Source organism: Callospermophilus lateralis, chromosome 6 (assembly GCF_048772815.1).
Source record: "Callospermophilus lateralis isolate mCalLat2 chromosome 6, mCalLat2.hap1, whole genome shotgun sequence".
Classification (NCBI taxonomy): Eukaryota; Metazoa; Chordata; class Mammalia; order Rodentia; family Sciuridae; genus Callospermophilus; species Callospermophilus lateralis.
This window is the reverse complement of record NC_135310.1, coordinates 58,561,496-58,587,289: the sequence shown is the minus strand read 5'-3', so window position 1 is coordinate 58,587,289 and position 25,794 is coordinate 58,561,496. Positions and strand designations below refer to the sequence as shown.

General features: G+C 33.7%; 1 protein-coding gene across 3 annotated transcripts in view; it reads right to left on the bottom strand.

Annotated features, from left to right (window-relative positions):
* Positions 1-25,794, bottom strand: part of Atg5 (autophagy related 5) — a 116,826-nt gene that overhangs the window by 51,351 nt on the left and 39,681 nt on the right. For all 3 annotated transcript variants that reach the window (XM_076859886.2, XM_076859888.1, XM_076859887.2), the window contains one exon: positions 16,739-16,901. In XM_076859886.2, the coding sequence (XP_076716001.1) occupies positions 16,739-16,901 (163 nt within the window). The remainder of the gene's footprint in view (positions 1-16,738; positions 16,902-25,794) is intronic.

The following is a 25,794-nucleotide window of genomic DNA, read 5'->3' as shown; positions in this document are numbered from 1 at the left end:
TGGAATACCTTCTCTTATCTTTACATAGCTCCTTCCTTCTGATTATTTAAGTCTCAACACAAGTGTTGTCTCCTCAAATTAACTTATTTCATAATCCCAGTAAAAGTAGCCCCACTCTTCAATCATTCTCTATACCATTAGGCTATTTTCTTTTCTTTTTTTTTAAGAGGGGGAGAGAGAGAGGGGGAGAGAGAGAGAGAGAGAGAGAGAGAGAGAGAGAGAGAGAGAGAGAGAGAGAGAGAGAGAATTTTATTATTTATTTTTTAGTTATCGGCAGACACAACATCTTTGTTTGTATGTGGTGCTGAGGATCGAACCCGGGCCGCACGCATGCCAGGCGAGCGCGCTACCGCTTGAGCCACATCCCCAGCCCCATTAGGCTATTTTCTTCTAAACACTTATCATTATGTGAAATTACCCTATTTCCATGCTTAATTACTTACTGTCTCACTACCATAGATAAGTTCTATGGGAGCAAGAATCTTGTCTTCTGTATCTTCAGCCCTAGAAAGTTTAAGGCACATAGTACATACTCAATGTTTTTTATTGATAAAATATCAAAATGAATGAATAATTTAGGCAAATGGAAACCGAAAGTGGGAATTTCAAATGTGCCATAGCTAACAACAACCAAAAAAAAAAAAAAAAACTTCAAACTGTGGAACCACAGTACCTATGCCACAGCTTTGCCATTTACTATTTGTGGGAGCTACTGAACATGGCATTTTTGAAACTTCATACAATTTCTTTGTCTATAAAGGGAAAATAGTAATAACATATTCATAATTCTATTGAAAGAAATAAATGGGTTAATAGATACAAAGTGCTACATACTGTTTGCTATTATCATTATCTTTTAGGCTGCCTCAGATTCAACAAGGCACCACTGTGCATCCTAGATTATATAAGTAAAATGTGAACACCAATATGGAAAAATGGTCCTGTCCAAACCCTAAGATATCTAGTGTTCAGCCAGGCTTAGGGCCAGGAAATACCAAATTCTACATGAATGTTGCCGGCTGGAGTTATATTACAGTCTCTGTGAGTCATTTTGGGGAGAACAGAGTTTTAATACAACCCAACTGCAACATTTTACAATACCATAAGCCTTTATGTCTTGTTTTGCCTTTTCTCTAACTCTTTCAAATACCATAGTTTTGATCTTCTCACTCTGTGGGTACAATTTAGTTGCATATACATTTCATCAACTGCAACTGCTTTATTTCCAGTTGAAATTCATAAAAGGTGGTGGGAATAGAAATGATGGTTCGAGAAAATCTAAGCCAACATCTGGGGAGGCCTCCAATTGTGGCAAGCTAATCTGAGTTCCTCGTCTACTATCCTTAAGACAAGATAATCACTCCACCCTAACCCATCCATTTCCTAAACACGTCTTACAATATTAGGGGAAGTTGAGGATGTATCTCAACAACAGAGTGCATGCTCAAGGCTCTGAGTAAAATCACTAGCATGATCTCCACCACCCAAAAAAAAAAAAAAAAGTGTGTGCGTGTGTGTGTATGTTTATATATGAGTACAGAAGAGATTCATAGGATGGGGAAAGGTTTCTTTTTAATCTGAGAAGATGAGGGGTTCATTACTGTTATGCTTTATTACAGCATAACATAAATAAAATAAAAATTAGTTACCTATGAAAACTGTAAATGTTTAAAAACTATTGCTGAAAACAAAATAAAACTAATCTTACTAAGGACTGAAAAAAGCAGACTATAAATTTTAATTGATAGCAGCCAATAAACTATAAGTGCAGATTACAACATCTTTAAATGTATTCCAAAGTTAATCCCAATAACTGGGTTTATTTTAAAGGCAGTTCAAAATACAATTAAAGAGTTTATTTCAAATTTGTATGCCATAAGAGTAGAAACTCAAAAATTTCACAATACAAAAGAAACTTATTCTGTTATTTCATTCACTAATGTTAAAATTTTAATCCAAAAGACAACATTTACTATAACTTGCCTGCCAAAATGAGATTTCAGAGATATATATATATATATGAAAACAGTAGGGCAGGACTAATTATTTACCTATATTCCTTTTTAAATCAATACTTAAAACAATATTCTACTTTATAACTTTTCAAAGCTATTGTAAAGTGAGAAAATGTCCTTCCTCTTAGCTAAATCACCTTCTGATACATAGAGTGCCACACACTGAACAACTAATCAACTTCATTTTTACTTTACTCAAAAAAGCACACCAAAGTAATGATAAAAAGAAAAAAATCTATTATAATTTTTGGAAGAACTAAAAGGAAAAAGACATCCAATATCATGTTCACTGTCACCTTTCCAATGTTTATTATGGAAGATATTCTCTCATTGTTCAAATACAAATGTCCTATGCTTCTGGTGATAAAATGTGAATTACAAAGTACTACTGATGATTAACCACTGACAAATAACAAAAGTTTCAAACAAAGCTTCACCAGTGGTCACTGGAGATGCAGTACTCAATACAACATTTCTCAAACTTAGCTGCTCACCAGGATCATAAACAGAGCTTCTAAAAATAAAAATATATAGCTGGATGCAGTAGGACACCACCACCCCCAACCCTAAATCCCAGCAACTCAGGAGACTGAGGCAGGAGGATCCAGTTCAAGACCAGCATGGGCAACATAGCAAGGCCTTGCCTCAAAAAAAAGAATGCACCCCTGGGGTCAATAACCAGTGCCAAAACCAAACAAACCAACCCAAAGTGCAAGACCCTCCTCATGTGAATGGGTATCTAATTCTCTGGTATCTGTATCTTTTGAAAGCTCACCAACAGGACTCTAACATATATCCAGAGTTAATGACCTCCAGAAGTAATGAAAAAATCGATTTACCTTAGAATCAGAAGCGACAGAGGTTCAAATTTCTGGTACTGATTCTTACTAGCTGAGTTCATTTCCTCATTTGCAGAAGTGACAATATTTATCTAATTCTTATAAGGGATCATTAGATAACATGTAAAACTATCCAGGACTGGGATACCACGAGAAATTTAGTAATTGGAATAATCTCTAGATAAATTTTGTTCTATCTGGAATCCATCTTATCAAATCTGCCCATGGTGGCTACATGAAAAATGCTAATGTATCACAGAAAATTTTAGTGGCATTTTCTACAAACTTCTTTTTATGTTCACTGGGAAAAAAGCTGGGTCCTTAAAATCACATATATCTCAAAATAGGGCCCACACAGAATTTTAACAATAACATTTTATTACTTCTTATAATGAACTTATTGTGGATTAACCAATATTTTTTACAAATATATTGGGCTGCGAGCATAGCTCAGTGATAAAACACCTGCCAAATGCATGATGTCCTGAGTTTGATCCATTGAACTGCAAAAATTATTTTTTAAAAAATGAGTTCAGTTCCTTTTAGTAATAACTGATATATACAAATATCCTATGATGCACAAAAATCAAGATTTCTAAGAATATTAATAGTAAAAATAAGAATTTATTAAAATGTAAAATTATCCTACCAGTGTTTCCCATATTATTCATCTGCAACTCAAATATTTGAATCTCATATTGTATTTTTCTGAACATAACATCTGAAAATAAATTTAAAAAATATGGGTGGGGGCTTCTATTATAAGTAAAAAGCCTTTCCCTTTTAACTAAAACCTAAGAAGTCGTCTCTTTTCTCAATCCCTGCATTTCCACTCAGTGTCCTCTCTTCTGCTCCTCTGTATCCCAGGCACACAAATATTAATATTTTTAATCTCTTGGTGCATACCTGTAATCCTACCTACTTGAGATTGCAAGTTCAAGGCCAGCCTCAGCAACTTAGACTATGCCTCAAAAGAAAAATAAAAAGGGTTGGGAGTGTATGTAGCTCAGTGGTAGAGTGACCTGGATTCAATCTGCAGTTATTACAAATGAACAAAACCAAAAAACAAACAAGAATCATGTAAAAGAAATGTTAATAGTGTTTTTGAATTTTAAAATTGTTTTAAAAACATCTATGAAAAGCAAACATAGAAAAATATATCTGTAGAAGAAAATCTAAGGAGATACTGACAAAACCAAGATACAAGATTAAGGAAGTTCACAAAATCTTAACACTTTGAATATGACACAGTGATATTTCCTAACTGATTAGAAGCATTGTTTGAGCTACTTTCATATCCTTCTAATAATGTGAAAGATAGAAAAAAGTTAAAATATAAAAAGCTCCAAGAACTCAAGGATAGTTTGGATCCTAAAGAGACCTTGTGGGAAGAAATGCTTCATAAGTAGAAAGCCACTTTGAAGATAATGATTAGGATTTTACTGATCATGCTACATTTTGTATTAACAGACTTGTTTATTGTGCTCCTTTAAAAATGGATGTTTTCCCAGTAGTCTAGTGTTTCAAAACTTTGCAATTCTTTGTCAATTAACATATTGGCATAGGTAGTTTTATAATATCTAAATGTAATTTTCACACAAAAGGACCTCTGATTTTTCCATAGTTCCTAGAGTAGTAAAAGAGAGAAGGTATGCAATGAGCAATAAGAAACTAGCACTGATTTGGGGGGTTCAGGAAACATCATTAATATGCAGAAATCTGATAGCCAGATTATTATCACTACAGCCACTAATCAGGAGCACTCTACAAAGGTAGAGACGAGTAAATGAGATGTCGCAGAGTTGCAAGTAGGAGTGGGAAATTGTAAAATTCTCAGCAACAATAATTTCTAGGTCTTTTATCCGCCCCCCCCCCCAAAAAAGCATATTATAGCTAGGGCTGGTTAACACATTAACCTAGCATTAACTACTAATTGTTGATATAAAATTGATATACAATACACTGTTGTATATCTAATAATCCAGAACTTATTATAAATAAATAAATAAAGGCATGGGGCAGAGACTGGTAAATTTAAATAAGAGGTAGGAGAGAGGGAAGAAAGTATTGTTAAGATATGCAGAACAAAAACCAAGTGAGATGGATGAGATGAAAATAAAAGGGAAAATATATATTACATAATAATGAAATAGTACAGTACCACTTCAAAAATGCAAGCAATACTGATCTTACTACAATAACAGGTCACTATTAATTGTCATTTAACAGTCACCTCAGCAAAAATAAAATAACTGCCTCCCAGAAACAAACATGGTTAATTTTACAAGAAATTATAAGCATAAGTTTACATATAAGAGATTGTTATGCAACTGTTTAATTTGTTTAACTGCCAAATGACTTTGGGTTGAAAAAGAATATGGTTCCAAATTCAGCCAAATGAATCATTATAACTGGACATACAAGTCCAAGTACTAAGCTACTGAAATAGATGAGAAACTTCATAAATGAGGCTTTGAACTTTGAACTACATTTTGTATAACTGCTGTAAAGGCAGTGATAATGCATATAAATTGTAGTAAAGTAATCAGCATGAAACCTGGAATGAGTTAAAGGTATTTAATATTCCAATAGAGGTTTTTATCCATTGACTCCATATCACTTCTCTCTGTAGAGCAGTGGTTCTCAAGATATTTGGTAATGTCTGGAGACTTTTTTTTTTTTTTGTCACAATTAGGGATTGGGGATTGAGGAGTGGGGTACAATGCTACTGGCATCCAGTGAATAGGAGTGCTGTTGAACATTATACCATGATACACTGGACAGGACAACCTTTCCACCTCCGCAGCCAAATCAAAGAATTATCTGGTCCAAAATGGCAATAGTGCCATGGTTGAGATAGCCTGTTCCAGAGCAGTGGAGTTTCTGATTCAGTTGGTCTAGGTTACAATTATGTCAGCTCCCAGTGGATGATTCTGGCCAATGGTCTATACTTTAAGAAACCCTGCACTAAAGAAAAGTAAGAAGGAGCTAATGGGGGGGGGGGGGGCGCGGGGGGAGACAAAGATTAGAAAAGTACACCAGAACTTTTTGTTCTTTTAGAGAAACACAAGGGCTGGCAATGTGGCTCAGAGGTAGTATGCACTTGGCTAACATGCACAAGGCTCTGGGTTCAGTTCCCAGCACCACAAAAACAAACAAAAAAACCCATGAACTACTTTTAAAGTTCCAAAACAAAAAATATCATTTAAGAAATGTAAAACTTGCCAGGCACAGTGGTGGACACACCTGTAATCTCAGTGTTTCAGGAACCTGAGGCAGGAGGATCAAAAGTTTGAAACTAGCCTCAGCAACTTAGTGAGGCCATAAGCAATTTAGCAAGACCCTGTATCAAAATAAAATATAAAAGGGACTAGAGATATAGCTCAGTGATAGAGTGCCCCTGAGTTCAATCACCAGTACTGGGGGAAGAAAAAAAAAAAAAAAAAAGACAAGGGTAGAGGTACACGTTTCACCAAGTAATATTTTTTTTTCCTCTGCTTTTTATATTTTTTGTACTGAGGATGGAATCCAGGAGTACTTTACCACTGAGCTCCAAACCCAGCCCTTTAGAATTTTTTATTTTTTTTTTTATTTTGAGACACATCTTGCTAAGTTCCTTATTGCTGAAGCTGGCCTCAAACTTGATAACCTCCTGCCTTGTTTCCTGAGTTGCTGGGATTACAATTATATGCCACCACACTGTTTCACCAAGTTTTATCATCCACTATATTCACTGCCAACTACCAAGACAATTGAAAGAGGTTATAATCCAAAATACTACAAAATTTATTTATTCATTTAAATCATGTGATTTCAAAAGCAATCTTTCTCTGGAAGCCTAGCAAATTATCTTTAAATCATGTGATTTCAAAAGCAATCTTTCTCTGGAAGCCTAGCAAATTATCTTTATGGCTTTGTATTACAAACAAATAAAATTTAACATCCCCACCATTATTTTTAATTATAGAAAGGAGAACACCAAAAGACATATTTAAAACATATATATAGTAAAAAGCTTGTTTGTTCCATAGTAAAATTTAATTGAATGCTCAAGAAGATTACAAAATATGCTTTACACAACTTTCTCAAAAAGTTGTAGATTCTTAAATGCCACACACATAGCTTCAGACTGAACTTATTCACTGACCTGCAAACAAAAAGTATTGCAGGCAAGAAAGTAATGAATATGACTTATTAGCTCAGCTGTATATAGAAAGAAAAACACAGAATGGTTAGTATAAACAGAACTTCCAACCACCCAGAAAAAAGCGGGATTATTCCATATTTCATTGCCTTGTCACTGGAACACAATGACTGCATATTTTCAAAGCTGATATAAAAAAGATGGCACTGCAAAAATAAACAATATGAAATTAAAAGTGGGAGCATTAGATTCCAATCTATTAAGCCTCCTCCACCTACTGTTGCCCACTTATGATATTTACCTCTACTAATATCTAACTTAGTATATTTTCATGTAGATGGCTCATAAACATCTCAAACTTGTAGCCACAAAGATGACCTCTCAGATCAGCTTTGTTTCTTGCCCCATACCTATTCTGAAGTATTCCATTCAGTACGTATAGCACCATCTATATAATTACCCAAACTAGATCACAGGAATAATTCTTGCACTCCCAACCTCTACATCAGACCTAACAATAGGTTCTGTCAATTCTACCTTCACAATAAACACTCATTTTTTAGTTCTTGTTGTAGTAGGAACTGGACCCAAGGCCTAGCACATGCTAGGCAAGTGCTCTACCACTGAGCTACATCCCCATCCCTCTTTCTTATTTTTGAGACAGAATGTCTTAATAAGTTGCCTATACTGACCTTAAACTTACAATCTTCCTGCCTCAACCTCCCCAGTGGCTAAGATTACAGGTATGCCATACTCTACTATACCATGTTCTTATACCTGGAATACTACCAGAGCCTCTTTACTTCTTTTTTTGGCTGTTTCCATTCCACTCTACATTCAGCAGTGAAGTCTTTTTTATTTCATTCTGTGTCTTACCTGTCTTCTGCTCCAAATCCTACAATGGCTTCCCACTACCCTTTAAAACACAAATTCTTTCCCTTGGTCTACAAGACTCTACATAATCTGGTTCATTCCTTTCCTCCAATACACCTCAAGCTACCCTTTCATCCCTCTCCGGTCACACATCTAAGACATACTGGTCTTCTTTCAATTTCTAAAAACCCACTTCTTATATATCAAATGTTCATGCCCTCCCCATAAATCACGTAAAATCCTAACATTCAATATGATAGTAATCAGTGATAGAACCTTTAAGAAATAATTAGGTCCAGACATGAAACCTCCAAATGCCCCGATCTTAAACTCCTCAGCCTTCAGATATGTAAAAATTATGTTTATTAAGCCACCAAACCTATACAAATACAACAACCTGAACAAATGAAGACTAAAATCAGACTCTTTTTTACCTCATTTTTTAAAAATTCTAATTTGTATATATGACATATACATATGTCATATTATACATATAGAGCACAATTTTTCATATCTCTGGTTGTACACAAAGTAGAGTCACACCATTCGTGTCTTCATGAACAAGGGGGAAAGAGGTGAAGGGAGGGGGCATGGGGTAGGAAAGATGGTGGAATGAGATGAACATCATTACCTCATGTTTTTAAAACATGTAATTTTCTAATACGATTGGCTCATTCTTATCATTCAGATTTCAACTTAAATATCATTTTCTCAAACAGGTCTTCTCTAATCATCTTAATGTAAATATGTCCCATTCCTAAAGGGCACTATTCTTAACATCTTATTTACTTCTTTCAAAATAGTATAAAACTAATTGCTAAAACAATGCTTTGGATCCCTCGAAGCTTATTAAAAGAAAAAAAAAACTAGATATAGACAAGTTTTTCTAAAACCAGATATTATTATTAAAAAAAAAAAGTGGTGGGACACCACTATACACTGGCACAGAGGAGAATATGACAAATGCAATGGAAGAGAAAGGTAAGAAAAATCTATGTTATCTGCACTTTTAAAAGCTACCCACAGGATTATGTTCTCAGAAAGTGTCCAGCATATCCTCATTTTGCTGCCCTTGCCCTTTTTGTTTCCTCTGGCTACAAGGCCATTAACCTCTGATAAAAAAAGTGAGATACCCTAAACTGCTTCAGGTCTTCACTTAATAACATCAGATCCGTGAAGACTTCCCTGGCCATCCTATTTAAAATAGCAATGCTCTCTCCCAGTACAGTTCTCTCTCATCTTACCCTACTTTTTCTTCCCAATGCAACTGTCATCATATGACACATAATATATACTTATATATGTTTATTGTATGCCTCCCCAACTAGAATTTAATTTAGGTAACTATGAGACTTTGTGCTTATTTTTCTCACTGCTGTGTCTCCAATACCTAAAGCCCAAATCATATAGTAGACAGGCAATCAATAACAACCTGTCAACTAATTAACATTAAAATAACACCCATAGAATGAACCAATTTACAGCAGAAATACATGAGGGAAGAATGGTAGGAAGGCAACATGAGATGAGGCTCATAAAAATACGGAAAATAAAATTAACTTAATAAACTATGTCTGACAATGAAAGAAAGAATAGGTAAAGAACATTACTGGCAAAAACAGTGTCATATTAAGAAGACACAACTACTTCATTTATTTTTTTCTTCTACTTTTTCCAACAATAATTTTCTCAGAGAAAAAGATGAAAATACACAGCTGAAGTGAAAATAATGCTCTCATAGGCTTAGAGATACACAAAGACATGAGGCTATTACATAGGTAGAAAGTAATAGATAACTTTACAGAAATAACATAGTACCACAGAAAGATGACCAAAACAGAGGCATAAGAATTTTTAGTGCAGGTCTCTGCATAAATGGGACAGGAAAAACAAACCAACCAACAAACAAAAAACAACCTAAAAACTTCAAGATAGGATTACCAAACTAGTGCTAATAGTTCTGAAAAACAATGAAACAGGTGCCCGAGGTCATAAGAGACATAAATGTTTCAACTTAAAAATATGAATGGATTTTATTAACTGGTAAGCTTGATTTCAATATCTAGCAAAGAACACTTAGAAAATAAAATAGTAATTAAAAATTTATCATAAAATTTAAAATATCCATCTCTAAAGTATCCTCCTTTTTATTAAAGTGTTCAGAGGCCAGTATATTTTTATGTGAACTGGATCAAAGTACTTAGGTATACTCAATAGTTTCTAAAATGTCTGGGAATCAACCTCAACAGTTCTCATTCTATTACTCACCACCTTAAACCAAATACAAATTCTTAGTAACATCAAAAATTATTTGTCATATCCTGTACTACTTTCTAGTCAAGCTTACCATATACAGTCCAAATAACTTTCAGAGGCAATATGGTTTAGACTGAACAGATACTGGTCTTACAAATACATATTTGCTCCCTACAAAACCATTACCCATATTGTTTGTGAAGGGATGTTTTCATAAGGAATGTCTGATTCTCTTTTAGACCTGCTTAAAATCAGTGTCCTTCTACCATTCCGTCCTATTTCCCACCATTAGTTCAATGACATTACAATGGCCTATAAGGCCCTGGATAGAGCCTTTGTTTAATGTTTGGTATTATCTTCTTGCTACTCTCCGGATCAACATGCTCCTGTCAGAATAGTCTTCATTCTGCTCCCAGAACTTAATAAGTTCCTTACTTCTGAATCCAGCCTACATCATGCCAAGCCTGGGATATTTTCATCACAACCCTCTTGTCTATATTCTTTCCTCTTTCCTCTACAACTCCAATTGTAAATTTAATATTATTTAAATAGCAATCTGTTTAACATCTGACCTGCCCTCCACTAGACTGTAAATTCTGAGGGAAAGGACTACACCTGTCTTACTCACTCTAGTGTTTCATGTGCTAGAACAGTGCCTGCCTCATCATAGGCTCTATTATTGGTTAGCTAATCCATACTGCCACTGCCTGGGCATGAATCTCCTATAAGGAAGATTGGATTTGTGACCATGAAAAAGAGAAACAATGAATGTCATTTCTAATACTTGATTAAATACCATTTTTAAAAACTCTGTAAAGAATAAAAATCTATGAACAATATAATGGGGAAAAAAAGAAAAATTTCTAAAAACTCAAAAGTAGGGGAAGGATGAGAAGTAGAAGTCAAAGATAAAATGAAAGAAGCTATATATTGGAAATTGCTGAGGCCTGACTGATATATAGAGATTTATTACACTATTTTCTTGCACTGAGACAAAAGGTTCAAGAAGAGCACTTATGTTTCCTATTGGCAGTTCTTCTTTTGCACCTATACCTATGACAGTATGTGATGCTAACAAAATGGGAAAACTGGAAGTTTCAAGATACAGATAGGTAGTGGGTTCATTAAGTTTAAGAATTCTTATACCAAAACAGAGGTTTTATAGTACCGTTTCTTGTGGTATTATGTTATTTCTGTAAAGTTATCTCTTACTTTCTACCTATATCCTGCTTAGTAAAAAGAGAAGAATAGAGAAAAACCAATAACAACTTTCATCTAGGAAGTCCATCTGGAATCAACAGGAAAAAAATCTATCACGTGATTATTGCTTTACAGTTCTTAAAATTTTAGTCCTATGAACTATTACTACCTTTGCATCTATAAGACCATTCCAGCCTATAAAGAAAAATGACCTGCCACAATCACAAAAGTGATAAAAGATAAAACAATGAATAGATGAGAGCCAGTGCTCTACTTCTGACCCAGAAAATCTCATTTCAATTCTTACTCAACTGTATATATATACACCACTAATAAAAACAAAGAGATGAAATTACAACCCATCTCTCTCTATCATACAAGACTACAAAGAGTTGGAACCACTGCACTTATCTTTTACATTACCTACAAATCAAAATATTATAGAACTTGTTATACGTAATCACTATTTCCTCTTAGAAAACAGTTTTTAATTTAAAATGACATGCTATCAAGTGATGTCTCTGAAAAAAATCAAGTAACTAGCTGGTATGCTGGCCTATGCCTGTAATCTCAGTTATATGGGAGGTTGAAGCAGGAGGACTTCAAGTTTAAGGCCAATCTGAGCAACTTTGTGAGACCCTGTCTCAAAACAAAATAAAACGGGTCTGGGATGTATCTTAGTGATAGAGTGCTTGCCTAGCATTTATGAGACCCTATGTTCAATCCCCTCCCCCCAGCCAAAAAAGTGCTAAAAAGACTAACCACATGTTTATAGAAACCCTTGCTTTTAATTTGTAAGTCAACTGAATTTATTGTCTTTTTTTCTTACTTTATGGATGGTAATATACACTCAGAAGAAAAGGCAGGCCTAAAAACAAAGTCATGTATTATGAATACTTTTTAGTGATTTCCTCAAATCTCCAGATTATAAGAAAAATATGACATTTAATAGAAAATAAATAGCCTGTACATGTAGTGACAACTGCCTCATATATAAAAATACCACTTTCCTTTCTTTTTCTTTTGTGGTTATTAACTGTTTCAGAGAGGTTAAATATTTTAAAATCTAAAATGAAAACTCATAAAAAACACTGAAAGGCACAGTATGCCTTAAATGAGTTTTCTTGGTTTCATAAGCTTTTCTTATTTCTCCTTCACAGAGAGCTTCGAAATTAAAATTAGCATTTGAAAAAAAAATCATTTAAATTTCTGTTTAGTCGTTATGCTGTACAGGTGCAATTCTGAATGAAATAAATTTACCATCTGTTGTCTCAATTTTGACAAGTTTACAATTATACTAACAAAAAGGAGACATATCTTTCACAAATAGAAACTTCTGTTGGAGAAAAAAATCTTAAACATAAAATCCATTTCCATAAATAAATGCAAACAATATACTTCCTCTCTTTTATACTAATATTACACCATTATGTAAAGCTGTTAATATTATTCCCGGTAGCATCAGAAAGAAATAAAATAAAGGAGTCACTCAGTCATTACTGACTTTCTCTATAAGACCAGACTACATGATAGGGATAAAAAATAAGATCTACTCCAACCAGGAGTATAATGGAGTAGAATACATAAACCATATAACAATACAGAATGTGACAAAATACAAAAGGAGAAATGCATTTAAATGAAGAGTCAGGACAGCATGAAAACATAAGAAATTCTGTTTCCACTTATGTGTAAGCTCTCTGGCCATGTTTATTCCATGGGTGCTGGATGATAACTAGCTCTTAGCATAGTATCAGGCACATGTTAAGCGGTCAATAAATATTCAAGGAAAAAAAATGGAAAGAATGCTTCATATAGAAAGTGAGAACAGACATGAATGTCAAAAGACACGTAGAAGTTAAACAGTCAAAAAAGAAAGAGTACTCCAAACAGAATAACAGAATGGAAAACACACACCTTTTAACAATTTACCTTTCAGCATTTTACCCACAATATTTTTTTTTATAAGTTAACATTTACCCAGCTAAAATATCTTAATTTTAAAGAAACATAAAATAAATAAAAAGGACTCCAGTACCACGGCATACCTCTCAATGGTCTCTGAGTAGTGTAAGTTCAGTCTTAATTACCACAAATGAAACCAAGCATAATACTCACAAAAATAATTTACAGCTCGGAACAAAGTATGTATAACCAAACACCATTAAGTTAGATCTAATTAAACTCCATTTTAAAATTAATTTAATAAAATCTAATTTAGTAAAGTTAACTTTATAATAGTCACACTGAAGAAAGAATATAATCTAAGACAGAAATATAGAAAAGAAACTTGATGCCTAAACAATAGCAAAAAAGTCAGTTGTCAGTGTATGTCTGATTATTGTTATCCCAAGTTCTAAGCATGTGATCTTTTGATTCATGGTTTAAGTCAATGATAAATATTTGCTGTGGGTTTGATCAGGCTACCGTGGCTTCACAAATTTTTCTTAAAAGGACCGGTAATAATATATTAAGCTTATGGGCCACATAACCTGTCACAACTATTTAATTCTGCTATTGTAGCATAAACGTAGGCACAGAATGTTTATAGCTGGATTCTAGGAAATCTTAATTTAAGAAAACTGGCATTTGTCACATATCTGCAGTTTACCCACCTTGTCTTAGGTCTCAAAGTAACTTCTAAATAATTCTTTTTATTGAGGGATTTGGATGTAGTGCTGTGTTAACAACGTAAGCTTAGCATGAGCAAGGCCCTGGGTGAAATTTCCAGTAGCAGCAGTAACAACAACAACAATAATAATACTAGTAATTCTTTTACTGCGACAGCTTTACTTTCTTTCAAAGAAAGACTTTTACATAATTTACAGATACCTAGAAGGCAGATCTTATCTTGTAACACAGATGAAGAAACCGAAATTCAAAGGAGTTGAATGACTTAAAAACTACTAGTAGAGCTTAGTTTAACTAAGACAACCTTTTTATTTTTTTATTTTTGGCAGTGCTGGAGATCAAACCCAGGGCCTAGAACATGCTAAGCAAATAGTGTACTACTGAGCTACCTCCACAACCTTGAGACAACTCTTGTTCTTTTGATGACTCTTAAGGATTTTCCTCTACACTCAATCCTCCAATGCACCAACTTAAACATTTCAATCATTTTTAGAATTCTCTCCTGAATCCCTGAACTCTTTTTAGCAGACTCAAGACAGAGTATATTTCAAGAACAAAGACTTTTCTGTCCATTCATTTACTTCAATTCTGAGATCAAATTATTCTCAACTAACTCCCTTCTCTTTATATGATCCCCAGCTTCCCCCATTTAAGCTACCTTCTTGTTCATAAGTCTTCTAAAATATCAATTACTGTTTAGTTAGCCAGAAATAAAAAGGTGTTTTGTAGACTATTTTAATTTATTAAGAATTTTTGGGGGCTGGGGATATAGCTCAGTTGGTAGAGTGTTTGCTTAGCATGCTAAATACCCTGGGTTCAATCCCCAGCACACCAAAAAAAAAAAAAAAAAAAAAAAACTAAGTCCAGTGCCTGCCAGGTATTGAAAAATGCCTGACTTATAAACATGAAACTAAGGAGCAATAAAACAAAGAAATGAGGAAATATAATTTACAGTACATACAATACAGATGTACCTTATATGAGGTTTACATAATGCTCTGAATTTTGCATAAATTTTAATAAATACTTAATAACTACAAGTACCTCTTGACACTGTAATAATACAGTTGTTACTGCCATGAAAAAACTTATATTATTAATTCCTTGGCCAAAAACAATTACCAAAGATAGACACAGTATAGAATATTCTAATTGCATTGTAGTTTGCACTGAAAATGTGATCATGCACACTGAAACTGTGCAAAGTAATCTTTTATTTTTTTTAATATTTTTTTTAGTTGGTGACAGACCTTTATTTTATTTATTCATATGTGGTACTGAGAATCGAACCCAGTGTCTCACACATGCCAGGTAAGTGAGCTTCCACTGAGCCACACCCCTAGCCCCACAAAGTAATCTTAGTTAATGAAAAGAACTACAATTACTGCATGATCTTTAAGATTTATTGTCAAAATGTAAAATAACTGTTATAAATTTATATAGAAAAATAAAAAATAAAAATGATTATTATATTGTAATTTTAAAATATTAGAAACATTGATTAGAATGTTTTATTTATTCCTAAGCCTGAGTGAACTGGAGTATTTCTATGTTGTAATCAACTTTCACCATTTTATCATTTGTATTTTCAGTATCATGGGCTATCTCTGAGTGTTCCTTTAATATGAACATCAACAACACCATTTATTCTGGAACTCCTTCATCCTTTATGTCAAATCTACTTTCCTTATTTATGCTAATGAGTTCACCTCATTTAGTTCCTCTGGCTGCATATCCAGTCTCTTGAAAGGCAGCTATCTCAACTTTTCCAGAGCCAGCTACTACCCAGTTACCTTCTACTTTCCAATACACAGTTTTTTGGCTGCATTTATGTTCCCTTGCCAGTTCCCTCTTTTTTGTTTATAAAATGTTACATGGGCTTATTGTTGGAAACAAGGAAACATTATATCTGCATGCTTTGCTGTCTATGGACAACATGAATAACTAATGCATAGTGACAAATCACTGACAGACAATGTAAAAAGCAATATGATTTGTCATTGATCATCAACACATCCACTGTTATGTAATGATTCTTGGACTAAACAGCCAGCAATAAAATTTGTACTTTATGTAACTAATTATAGTTAATATATCATGGTAACTGAAATCTGAACTATAAGGTCAGTGAACTAGTATTATCTAATTGAATCACAGTAACTGAAATACAGGAATCATGTGAAGTAAGGAGTATATTTAAACCAACCCTGTGAAGGCAGTAGAGGGAAATCAACACAGGCAATATTAAGGATCTATGATCTCCAAAAGATGGAGAACACAGAGATGAGCTTCATGCTCCTCTCATCTACTTCTGTGAAGGTATTTTATAAATCACAGAGAATAGCAGACATAGTAATGCAAGCATAAAGAAAGTCTGCTGTTCTGAGAAAGCATAGACTGAAGTTGGATCTGTGCCCAGGTAGAGGGTATCATGGTAAACACATCCACAGTTTCCAGCTGTAATCCCAAAAGGGTAATACCTAAGGAATGAGGAAGAAATACTACCAGTAATGGCATTTTCTTCAGAAGCTACAACAAAGTTTATGTTGTCTTAAGTCACAGAATAAGTAACTTAAGTATTTAAGTCTAGTGCTAGAGAATTCATGAACAGAGGAACATTGGGAGGGTATAATATAAGGTATGACTAAAAGTAGCCATTGTGAAAATTTGGGCATGAAGGCTAGAATTAACTTGAACCACCAATTCTAAAATATATCATTTGTTTACATGGTTATGGTTTTATAAAGTGGTACTCTGAAATTAAAAACTGCTATAGTTACCATTTTGTAGTCCCATCCAAAGCTGCTTATGATCTTTTTTCTGCATTTCATTGATTACTTGACTTTTATGCTTTAAAGCATCAGCTTCTTTCATACAAGACATAAAATGAGCTTCAATTGCATCCTTAGATGGACAGTGCAGAAGGTCTTTCTCTGGAAAACTCTATCAAAGGGGGAAAAAAAAAACATATAAAAACAGATATACACACCACAATTTGCCTTTACAAAGAGAACTGTATCCCTGAATTTTCCAATATTTACCTTCACAATAACCACAAATACTTCTTTAACTTAACTTTAAAATCATTAGCTATTTGTCACATTTTGTACTTTTCCCAAATAATTCTTACATATATTTGTAATAACACAGAAAAGGAGTGCAATAATTTAAAAAACAGCTTTTCAAATGACCACATCAAGAGTTGAAAGGATGTAGAATGGGACTCCCTCATACCAATGATGGGAATGTAAAATAGTGTAACTAGTTAGGAGAAGTTGGTAGTTCTTCTACCAACTTAAAAAGGTTGATAGTCCTTAAAAAGGGTAACCACACACCTACCATCTGAATCAGTCATTTTACAACTATGTATTTAAGAGAAATTAAAGTATATTCCTATACAAAGACTTGTACATAAATGTTCACAACAACTTTATTTTAATAGCCCAAATAATCAACAAGTGAATACATAAAGTATGGTATAAACTTTTATTGAAGTATATACTGTATGTTGAGTTTACTATTCATCAATTACCTCAATAAAAGTGTTTAAAAGTTGTTATTAAAGTAAAATGGCTAAAGTCACATTCTGTGACTTCACTTGATATATTACACGTGTATCGACCATTACATTCAAAGTAATCAGCATTATTATTTCTATTTAAGTAGGTATTTCTATTTAAGTTCAATTGCTTCCCATTCCAAGCCTATAAAGCAACCCCTAAAACCTAAAGTCACAGAATTAGAAAAGTATATTATAAACATAAGACACAATTGTGTATTATAAACATAAGACACAATTTTTAATGATTTCTAGAAAATGTTAATTTTGGTATAATTAATCTATAAATTTAAAAATGTTTTTCAATTTCAAAACAAAGATACAATTTTTATTTGTCATTTTAAAAACTGAGCCTTGAATTGGGAATGTAGTTCAATGTAGTACACTTGCTACTATGTCTGAGGCCATGGATAGATCTTCAGAACCACAAAACATACAAATAAAAATAAAAGTAAACTCTAAAATTATCTTTTAGATATCATTCATTCTCTAGCCTATTGCTTATAGTTTGATATTATAAATGAGTGGCTGAAAATATAAATGGTCTTATTCCAAAGGGAAAAAAATTTTTGCCTATTTAAGTACTACTCATATATTTCTTAAAATTTTATGTACAAGTTGATTATGGGAGGGGGAAGCAGTTAGATCTCTCAAAACAGTGGTTGGAGAAGCCTCGAATAAAACACCATTGGGGGTAACTTTTGCTTAGCCTAGCTACTCATCATCACACTACCTATGCTTAAAGAATGTCTCACAACTATAAATGATAGCTTACAACTATAAATGAACACACTTTATAGCAAAAGAAAGTTCTATCGAGTGTGCAGATATTTTGTGTATACCCTTAACAGAATGTCCACCTCTCTATATAGGAAGGCATTGAGGTCATAAATTATATGAAGTTAAGGGAAATAAGAGCAATAGCAGAAAAAGGAGAGGTATGCTTAAGCAGCGAAGGCAGTTAAATTGATTGTCGCAAAGAAGAAAGTGATAGATATCTTAGCTTAAGCCCCACAGCTTCTACTCATGAAATGCTCCTCTTTCTATGATTAGCTTGAGATGGGAATGGAAAGTCTTTTATAAAACTTCACAATGAAACTAAAAACAGACCCTTGATTCATTACATTTCTAATCTTTTCTAACGTGCATTAGCCATTGCATATAAGTGCATTTATTTTCAATCCAAACAAATTCTTCTAGATAAAGGTGGTAACTCAGACATCATGTTTACTCTCTTTCATTAATCTTCCAAGTCAGACCCACAATAAATCAAATTTAATTTCACTTTTACAAAAGTAATCTGAAAAGTCCCATTTACTTAGATATTATTACTTGTATTGTTTAATTAAAATATTAATCCAGACTGTTTGGAATGTGTCCAGATGCATTAGAGAGAATGAATAATGTTAAAAGAAAGAAAAAAGGCATTCAACTTATTAGTAACACGGCAGACACAGGGCACTCTGTTAAAACAATAAAGCAAAGCCAAAAATGCATTTTCCTTGTCACCTCTGAAAAATCCAACATCTGATTAAACAAGCTGAAGTTGCCAAAGCATAGCAATGTTATTACTGAGTTACCTCTAAAAGTTGGTTCAACATTTAGACAGAAAAATGAGGTAACATTTTTAAAGTTTACTTTAAAAGAGTGTATTATAAAAAAGAAGCTAAGTTAATTGAAACAATGCTAAAAATCAATACACCAAAACCTGTTAATATTTCTTAATTTTCTAATTCTACCAAGATATAATCTACACAATTACCTATAACCAACCATCTCTTTTCCTCCTGTTAAAAATCTATGGGATATCTCTTTTCCTGTTTCCCAGATCCCATTTGTTGAACCTTTGGAACCTGGCCCAATTAATTAATCCTTTCCCTTTCCATAGTTATCTTCAGAGATTTTTCTCTCTTAATGACTGGTTCCTAACAGTGTTCTTTCATCTTGAAACATAGTAACAGCTACCCCAAACAAAAACCAAACCGGTTCCCTCAACTTCAACTTCTCTATGTCTAAGCCTTCTATCTCATCTCCCCTTTACATTCAACCTTTAACCTCACCAAGGTCCTTTACTTCTTATGAATCTACCACAATATGATTATTACCCTTAAGCACTCCACTGCAGCTGCTCTCTCCAAGGTCAACAATTATACCTTTTGATCTTTATCTGTTTTAAGCACTCACTAAATATCTAACACCTATGACTATTCTACATGAAGCAGTCATCTACAAGATTCTTGTTATTGCCACTTCTCATTTTTCTCTTATGTATTCTTAACCTCTTATGCACATTCCCTTTTCAAATTTCTAGCCTAGGACTTCTTCACTTTTTCATTCCATAAGCTCACTCTGAATAAGATTACCTTATTCCATCTTCAGACACATACAAATCTAGTAGAATGTTCCACAAAAACATGTGAAATTCAACAAATCCAAAAATAAACCAATGATTTCTCATCTTGCATTTCTAATCTAGCTCTGTTTAGTTTACATTCTAAATAGATCTGTAATTTACTCACTTTTAACATTCCCACTGCCATTTTCTTTGACCAGACTAAGCTCTATTGGTGGTTTCTAAAAAAATCTCTTTAACTGGGCCCTACTCCTATAGTCTTACCCACAAATCATTTTTTACAATCAGAGTGACTGTCCTAAAATGCAAACCTAATGTTCTCATTTCACATGGTCCTAGTTTTAGGATAAAATCAAACTGATTCTAAAGTCTTCAAGATTCTAAGTTACTCTGGTCTCTGTTAACCTATCTGGCATAATCTCTCATTATCATTTCACCTTATTCCTTCTACACACTAACCCCACACTCCTGTTCCAAAGATTTCATCTCATTTCCTTCAACATTCTTTGAGTTCTTTCAGCTATATCTGTGTCCTCACACTATTTCCTCTGCCTAGAACATTCTTTCTCCATGTATCACCTAACTACTTTTACAACAGCCTCCTACCCCCCCCAAAAAAATTCCTCCTTGGTCTTCAGATACAGCTTCTACATTACTTCCTCCAGAAATCTTGCCCTTTCTCTAAGCCAGGGTTAAGGTAACAATATCCTTATCCTTGACTCGATTATGACATTTATTTGGCAGTATTATAATGTCTATTGGCATATTCTTGGGTGACAGTGCCCTGAAAGTTCACAAGACAGAGGCCATGAATGTTCTCACCTCTCTCAATAGGGGTGTGTGTGTGTGTGTGTGTGTGTGTATGTTGCTGAGGACTGAACCCAGAGATGCTTTACCACAGAGCTACATTCCCAGCCCTTTTTATTTTTTATTTTGAGACAGGGTCTCACCAAGTTGCTGAGACTAGCCTCAAAGTTGCAATCCTCCTGCCTCGGGCTTACTGGGACCAAAGGCATCCACTACTGCATCCAGTCTCAATAATTTTTAAAACATTCACCGGGATATAATTCATATACAATGAAACACAGGAATTTAAGAACACAGTTAGTAGAGCTTTATCCCAAACCAGGTAATAGAATATTACCATTGACCCTCTCTTCCCACTCTGCCAAAAGTTATTTTGTACCTCTTGCATTCATTTCCCTCCTTCCCACTAATCACTGATATAATCAGTAACACCAGAGATTAGTTTAGTCTGTTAAAAAAAAAGTCATATAAATAAAACCAGACATGTAGTGTTGTATAATCTATCATCTTTCACTTAGCATAATGCTTTTGAGAATCATTCATGTTACTGCACATCAGTAATTAGGTCCTTTTTGTTGCTGAGTAGCATGCCATTGAATGAATGTTTCACAATGTGTTTACCCAAAGATCTCTTAAAAGATATTAGGATTGTTTCCAGGTTTGAACTATTATTAATAAAACTACTATGAACATTAATATACACAGTCTCTTTGTAGATACTGCCTTTTCATCTTTCTTGAATAAACATCTGGAAACATAAATGCAGGGTAATACAGTCTAAGTGTATATTTAACATCATTTAAAAACTGCCAAACTGTTTTTCAAAGTGACAGAACAATTTTAAACTCTCATCAGCAAATTATGACAGTTCTGGTTACTCCATGTCCTCAAACTTAGTACTTGGTGTCAGTCTTTTTCATTTTAGTCACTCTATTGAGTGTAAAGCAACATCTCATTGTGGTTTTAATTTACCTTTTTCCCTAATGACTAAAGATGTTCAGTGCCTTTTCATGTGCTGATTGGTAATTCATATGTTGTTCTGCAAAGTTTCTGGTCAAGTCTTTTTCACTTGTTCCAAAGCAACTGATACGTTAGGAAACAAGCTGAATGCAATGTGAATTGCGTGTACTTCAAACTGCATAGGAATACAGAACACACACACACACACACACACAAAGACACAGAAATGGACCCACTACTTCATGTTAGGAACCACAGTCATCCACATCAGGTGTTACAATTTTCTGTCCGAATCCACATAATTAACAATTGGCAAGCTTCAATCCTTCCAATGCCCATTTCAACAAGCAAACTTCTAATCTTTTTCAATTTAAAATGCCATATTTATTATAGTGTTTACATATTGCTTAACCTTTTAATATGTATAAGACTGTGCTATGGATCTTACCAGGTTTCTGTCTTTTTGTCACAAAAAGTTGTTGGATGCGGTGCCCTATCCCCTTTCCCTATAAGTCCCATTGTTTTTATTCCTCAATTTTTAACAGCACAGTGATTGAGAAAAATATATTGCATTATAGCAGAATGTCTATGAAACTAGAGGGACCAGATGTCCTTGCCATTTTCTTCATCTTAGGCTGAAACATTGAAAAAACATTAGTTAGCATGATTTGTTATAGGCTTTTCTTATATACCCTTTTCATATATACCCTCTGTCAAACTGAAGAAAATTTCTTTTATTTCTAAGTTTGGTAAGGGATTTGTTAACAAATGAGTATTGAATTCAGTCAATGCTTATCTCCCTGCCCCATGTCTATTATTTTTGTAACGTTATTTTTCTTTATCCTGTCAATTTAATAAATTACACTGATTGACACTTGAATGTTAACTCAATCTTGTATTCTTGGGATAAACTCAATTCAGCCACAGCTTGTATTATGCTTTTTTATGTATGAATGGATTCAACTGTCTAGTTATTTTTTGAGGGCTTCTGTATCTATGTTGATGAGGACTAGAGATCTAAACTTTCCTTGTAATTTATCCAATAGTTTTTAGTATCAGAGTTATTCCAGCCTCTAACACAGCAGGGAAATGTTCTCTTTTCTCTTTACTGCAAAAAGCTTGCTCTAGAGAATTCATCAATACACTATTACTCCCAGAGTTTTATTTTGTGAGGTTTTTAAAATTATAAATCCAGGTCCTTTACAGATGAAGATGTTATTAATTTCTGTTATTTCTTGTCTCAGTTTTGGTTTGAATGTTTCCATTTGTCACATTTATTGGCATAATGTTACTCTTATTTCCTACTATCTTTTAAAGGCTTTACCATCTGTAGTAATTATATCCAATCTTCCATCTTGATATCATCATATTGTTTTTTGGTATAGAAAATTAAAGCTTTTCATTCCCTCAAGCACTGATTTAGGTGAATGCCATAAACTTTAATACATTGTATTTTCATTACCATTGTTTGAAATATTGTTGTTTTCTTTGTGCTCTTTTTTGAGCCAAAGTTAACAAACAATTTAGTGTCCCTATTCTTTGAATGACTATGCTCAGATAATTTTGCTTATGTAAAATTGATATTTTTTACTTATGTAAAGTTGATGGTTGATATACCATCAACCCTTCATTATAATTATTCTTGCTTTAAACAGCTTTTCTCCTTCAAAGAAATTAAAAGAAATAATCTTTACATTTACTATTTACCATTTCCAATGTTTCATTCTTACCAATATATTTTAAAAAATATTTTTAGTTACAGATGTTCACAGTACCGTTATTTTGTTTATTTAGCTGTGTGTGTGTGTGTGTGTGTGTGTTTTTAATGCAGTCCCTCACGCATGCTAGGCAAGCACTCTACCACTGAGCCACAAACCCAGACCTTTTACCACTATTTTTTTAATGGTATTTTAAGATGTTATTCTATTGTCTTTTGACCTTCACTGGTTTTGATAAGAAACTAGTCATCATTTGCATTGTTCCTTTTTATGTCCTCTTATTTTTCTCTGGCTACTTTTACCATTTTCTACTTATAACTGGTTTCCAGCAGTTGGATTACAATGTGTATAGGTGTGATTTTCTAAATATTTGTCCTCCTTGGAGTTTATTTTCTAGGACACTTACTGGAGAATTATCTTGCCAAATTATTAACCATTATTCACTAGTACTACTCAACATACTTCTTCAAACTCTAGCCAGAACAATTAAGGAAAAGAAATTCAAGGGATACAAACAGGAAAGAGAAAAATTATCTGTTGATGACATGTTCCTATATCTAGAAGACCCAAAAACTCCATAAAAACACTTCTAGAGCTGATAAATAAATTCAGCAAAGTATCAGAACACAAGATCACTACCCATTAACCAACAGTTTTCCTATTTTCCAATAATAAATCTGCTGAGAAAGAAATCAGGAAACTCTCATGTCCAAAATAACCTCAAGAAAATAAAACATTTGGGAATAAATCTAACCAATGAGGTAAAAGACCTCTACAATGAAAACTAAAGAACACTGAAGAAAAAAAATTGAAGAATACTTTAGAAGATGGAAAGACTTCCCATGTTCTTAGGTAGGCAGAATTAATATTGTCAAAATGCCTATATTACCAAAACACTATACAGATTCAACACAATCTCAATCAAATACCTAAAACAGTCTTCAAAGAACTAGGAAAAATAGTCTTAAAATTCATTGGAAGAATAAAAAACCCAGAATAGCCAATGCAATACTAAACAAGAAGAGTGATGCTGAAGGCATCACAATACCTGATCTCCTCCAGTTGTGGTGGCACATACCTATAATCCCAGCAGTTTAGGAGATTGAGGCAGGAAGACTGTAAGTTCAAAACCAGCCTCAGCAGTTAAACACCCGGGTACCAAAGGAAAACAAACAAACAAAAACAACCTGACCCCAAATTATACTACAGAGCTATAGTAACAAAACCAGCATGGTATTAGCATCAAAATAGACATGAGAACCAATGGAATAGGATAGAAAACACAGAGACAAACCCACATAGTTACATTCATCTCATACTGAACAAAGGTGCCAAAAATGTCAAAGAACCTTTTTAACAAATGGTGCTGGGAAAACTGAATTTACATTTAGAAGAATAAAACTAGATCCCTCTCTCTCATCTTACATAAAAGTTAAATCAAAGTGGATCAAAGACATAGGAATTACATCAGAAACTCTGCAACAGTTAGAAGAAAGCATAGGGTCAACACTGTGCAGGCACTCACTTCCTTAACAAGACCCTGAAAACTCAAGAAACAAAAACCAAGAATCAATAAGTGGGAATGGCATCAAATTAAAAAGTTTCTGCACAGAGCAAAGGAAACAAGAACATGAAGAGAAAGCATACATAATGGGAGAAAATCCTTGCCACTTACTCTTTTGATAGAAGATTCATATCCAGAATAAATATATACACACTACACACACACACACAAAAAAAAAAACCCACATATAACCTAATCAATAAATGGCCAAAAGAACTGAGCAGACATTTCTCAAAAGTAGAAATACAAATGACCAATAAATACATGAAAAAATGTTCAACACCCTCGACAATCAGGAAAATGCAAATCAAAACTATAATGAGACTTCATCTCACTCCAGTTAGAATGGGAATCATCAAGAAAACAAATAATAAATGCTGGCAAGAATGTGGGGGAAAAGGTACACTCATACTTTGTTGGTGGGATTGCAAATTAGTACAACTACTTTGGAAAGCACTAGATGGAGATTCCTCTAAAAACCAATAGAAGCACCATTTGATCCAGCTGTCTCACTCCTTGGTATTTATCCAAAAGAACTAAAGTCAGCATACTATAATGATAGGGGCACACCAAAGTCAATGGCAGTACAATTCACAACAGCCAAGTTATGACATCAGCCCAGATGCCCATCAACAGATGAATGGATAAAGAAAATGTGGAATATATACACAATGGAGTTTTACTTGGCCATAAAGAACAAAATTATGCCATTTGCTGGTAAACAGAAAACATCATGCTAAGTGAAATAAGCCAGACTCATAAATTCAAGGGTCAAATGTCTTCTCTCATACATGGAAGCTAGAGCAGTGTAACGAAAAAGGGGATAAAGGTAGATGCCATGAAAATAGAGTGGACATAAGTGTAGAGGAAGGGTA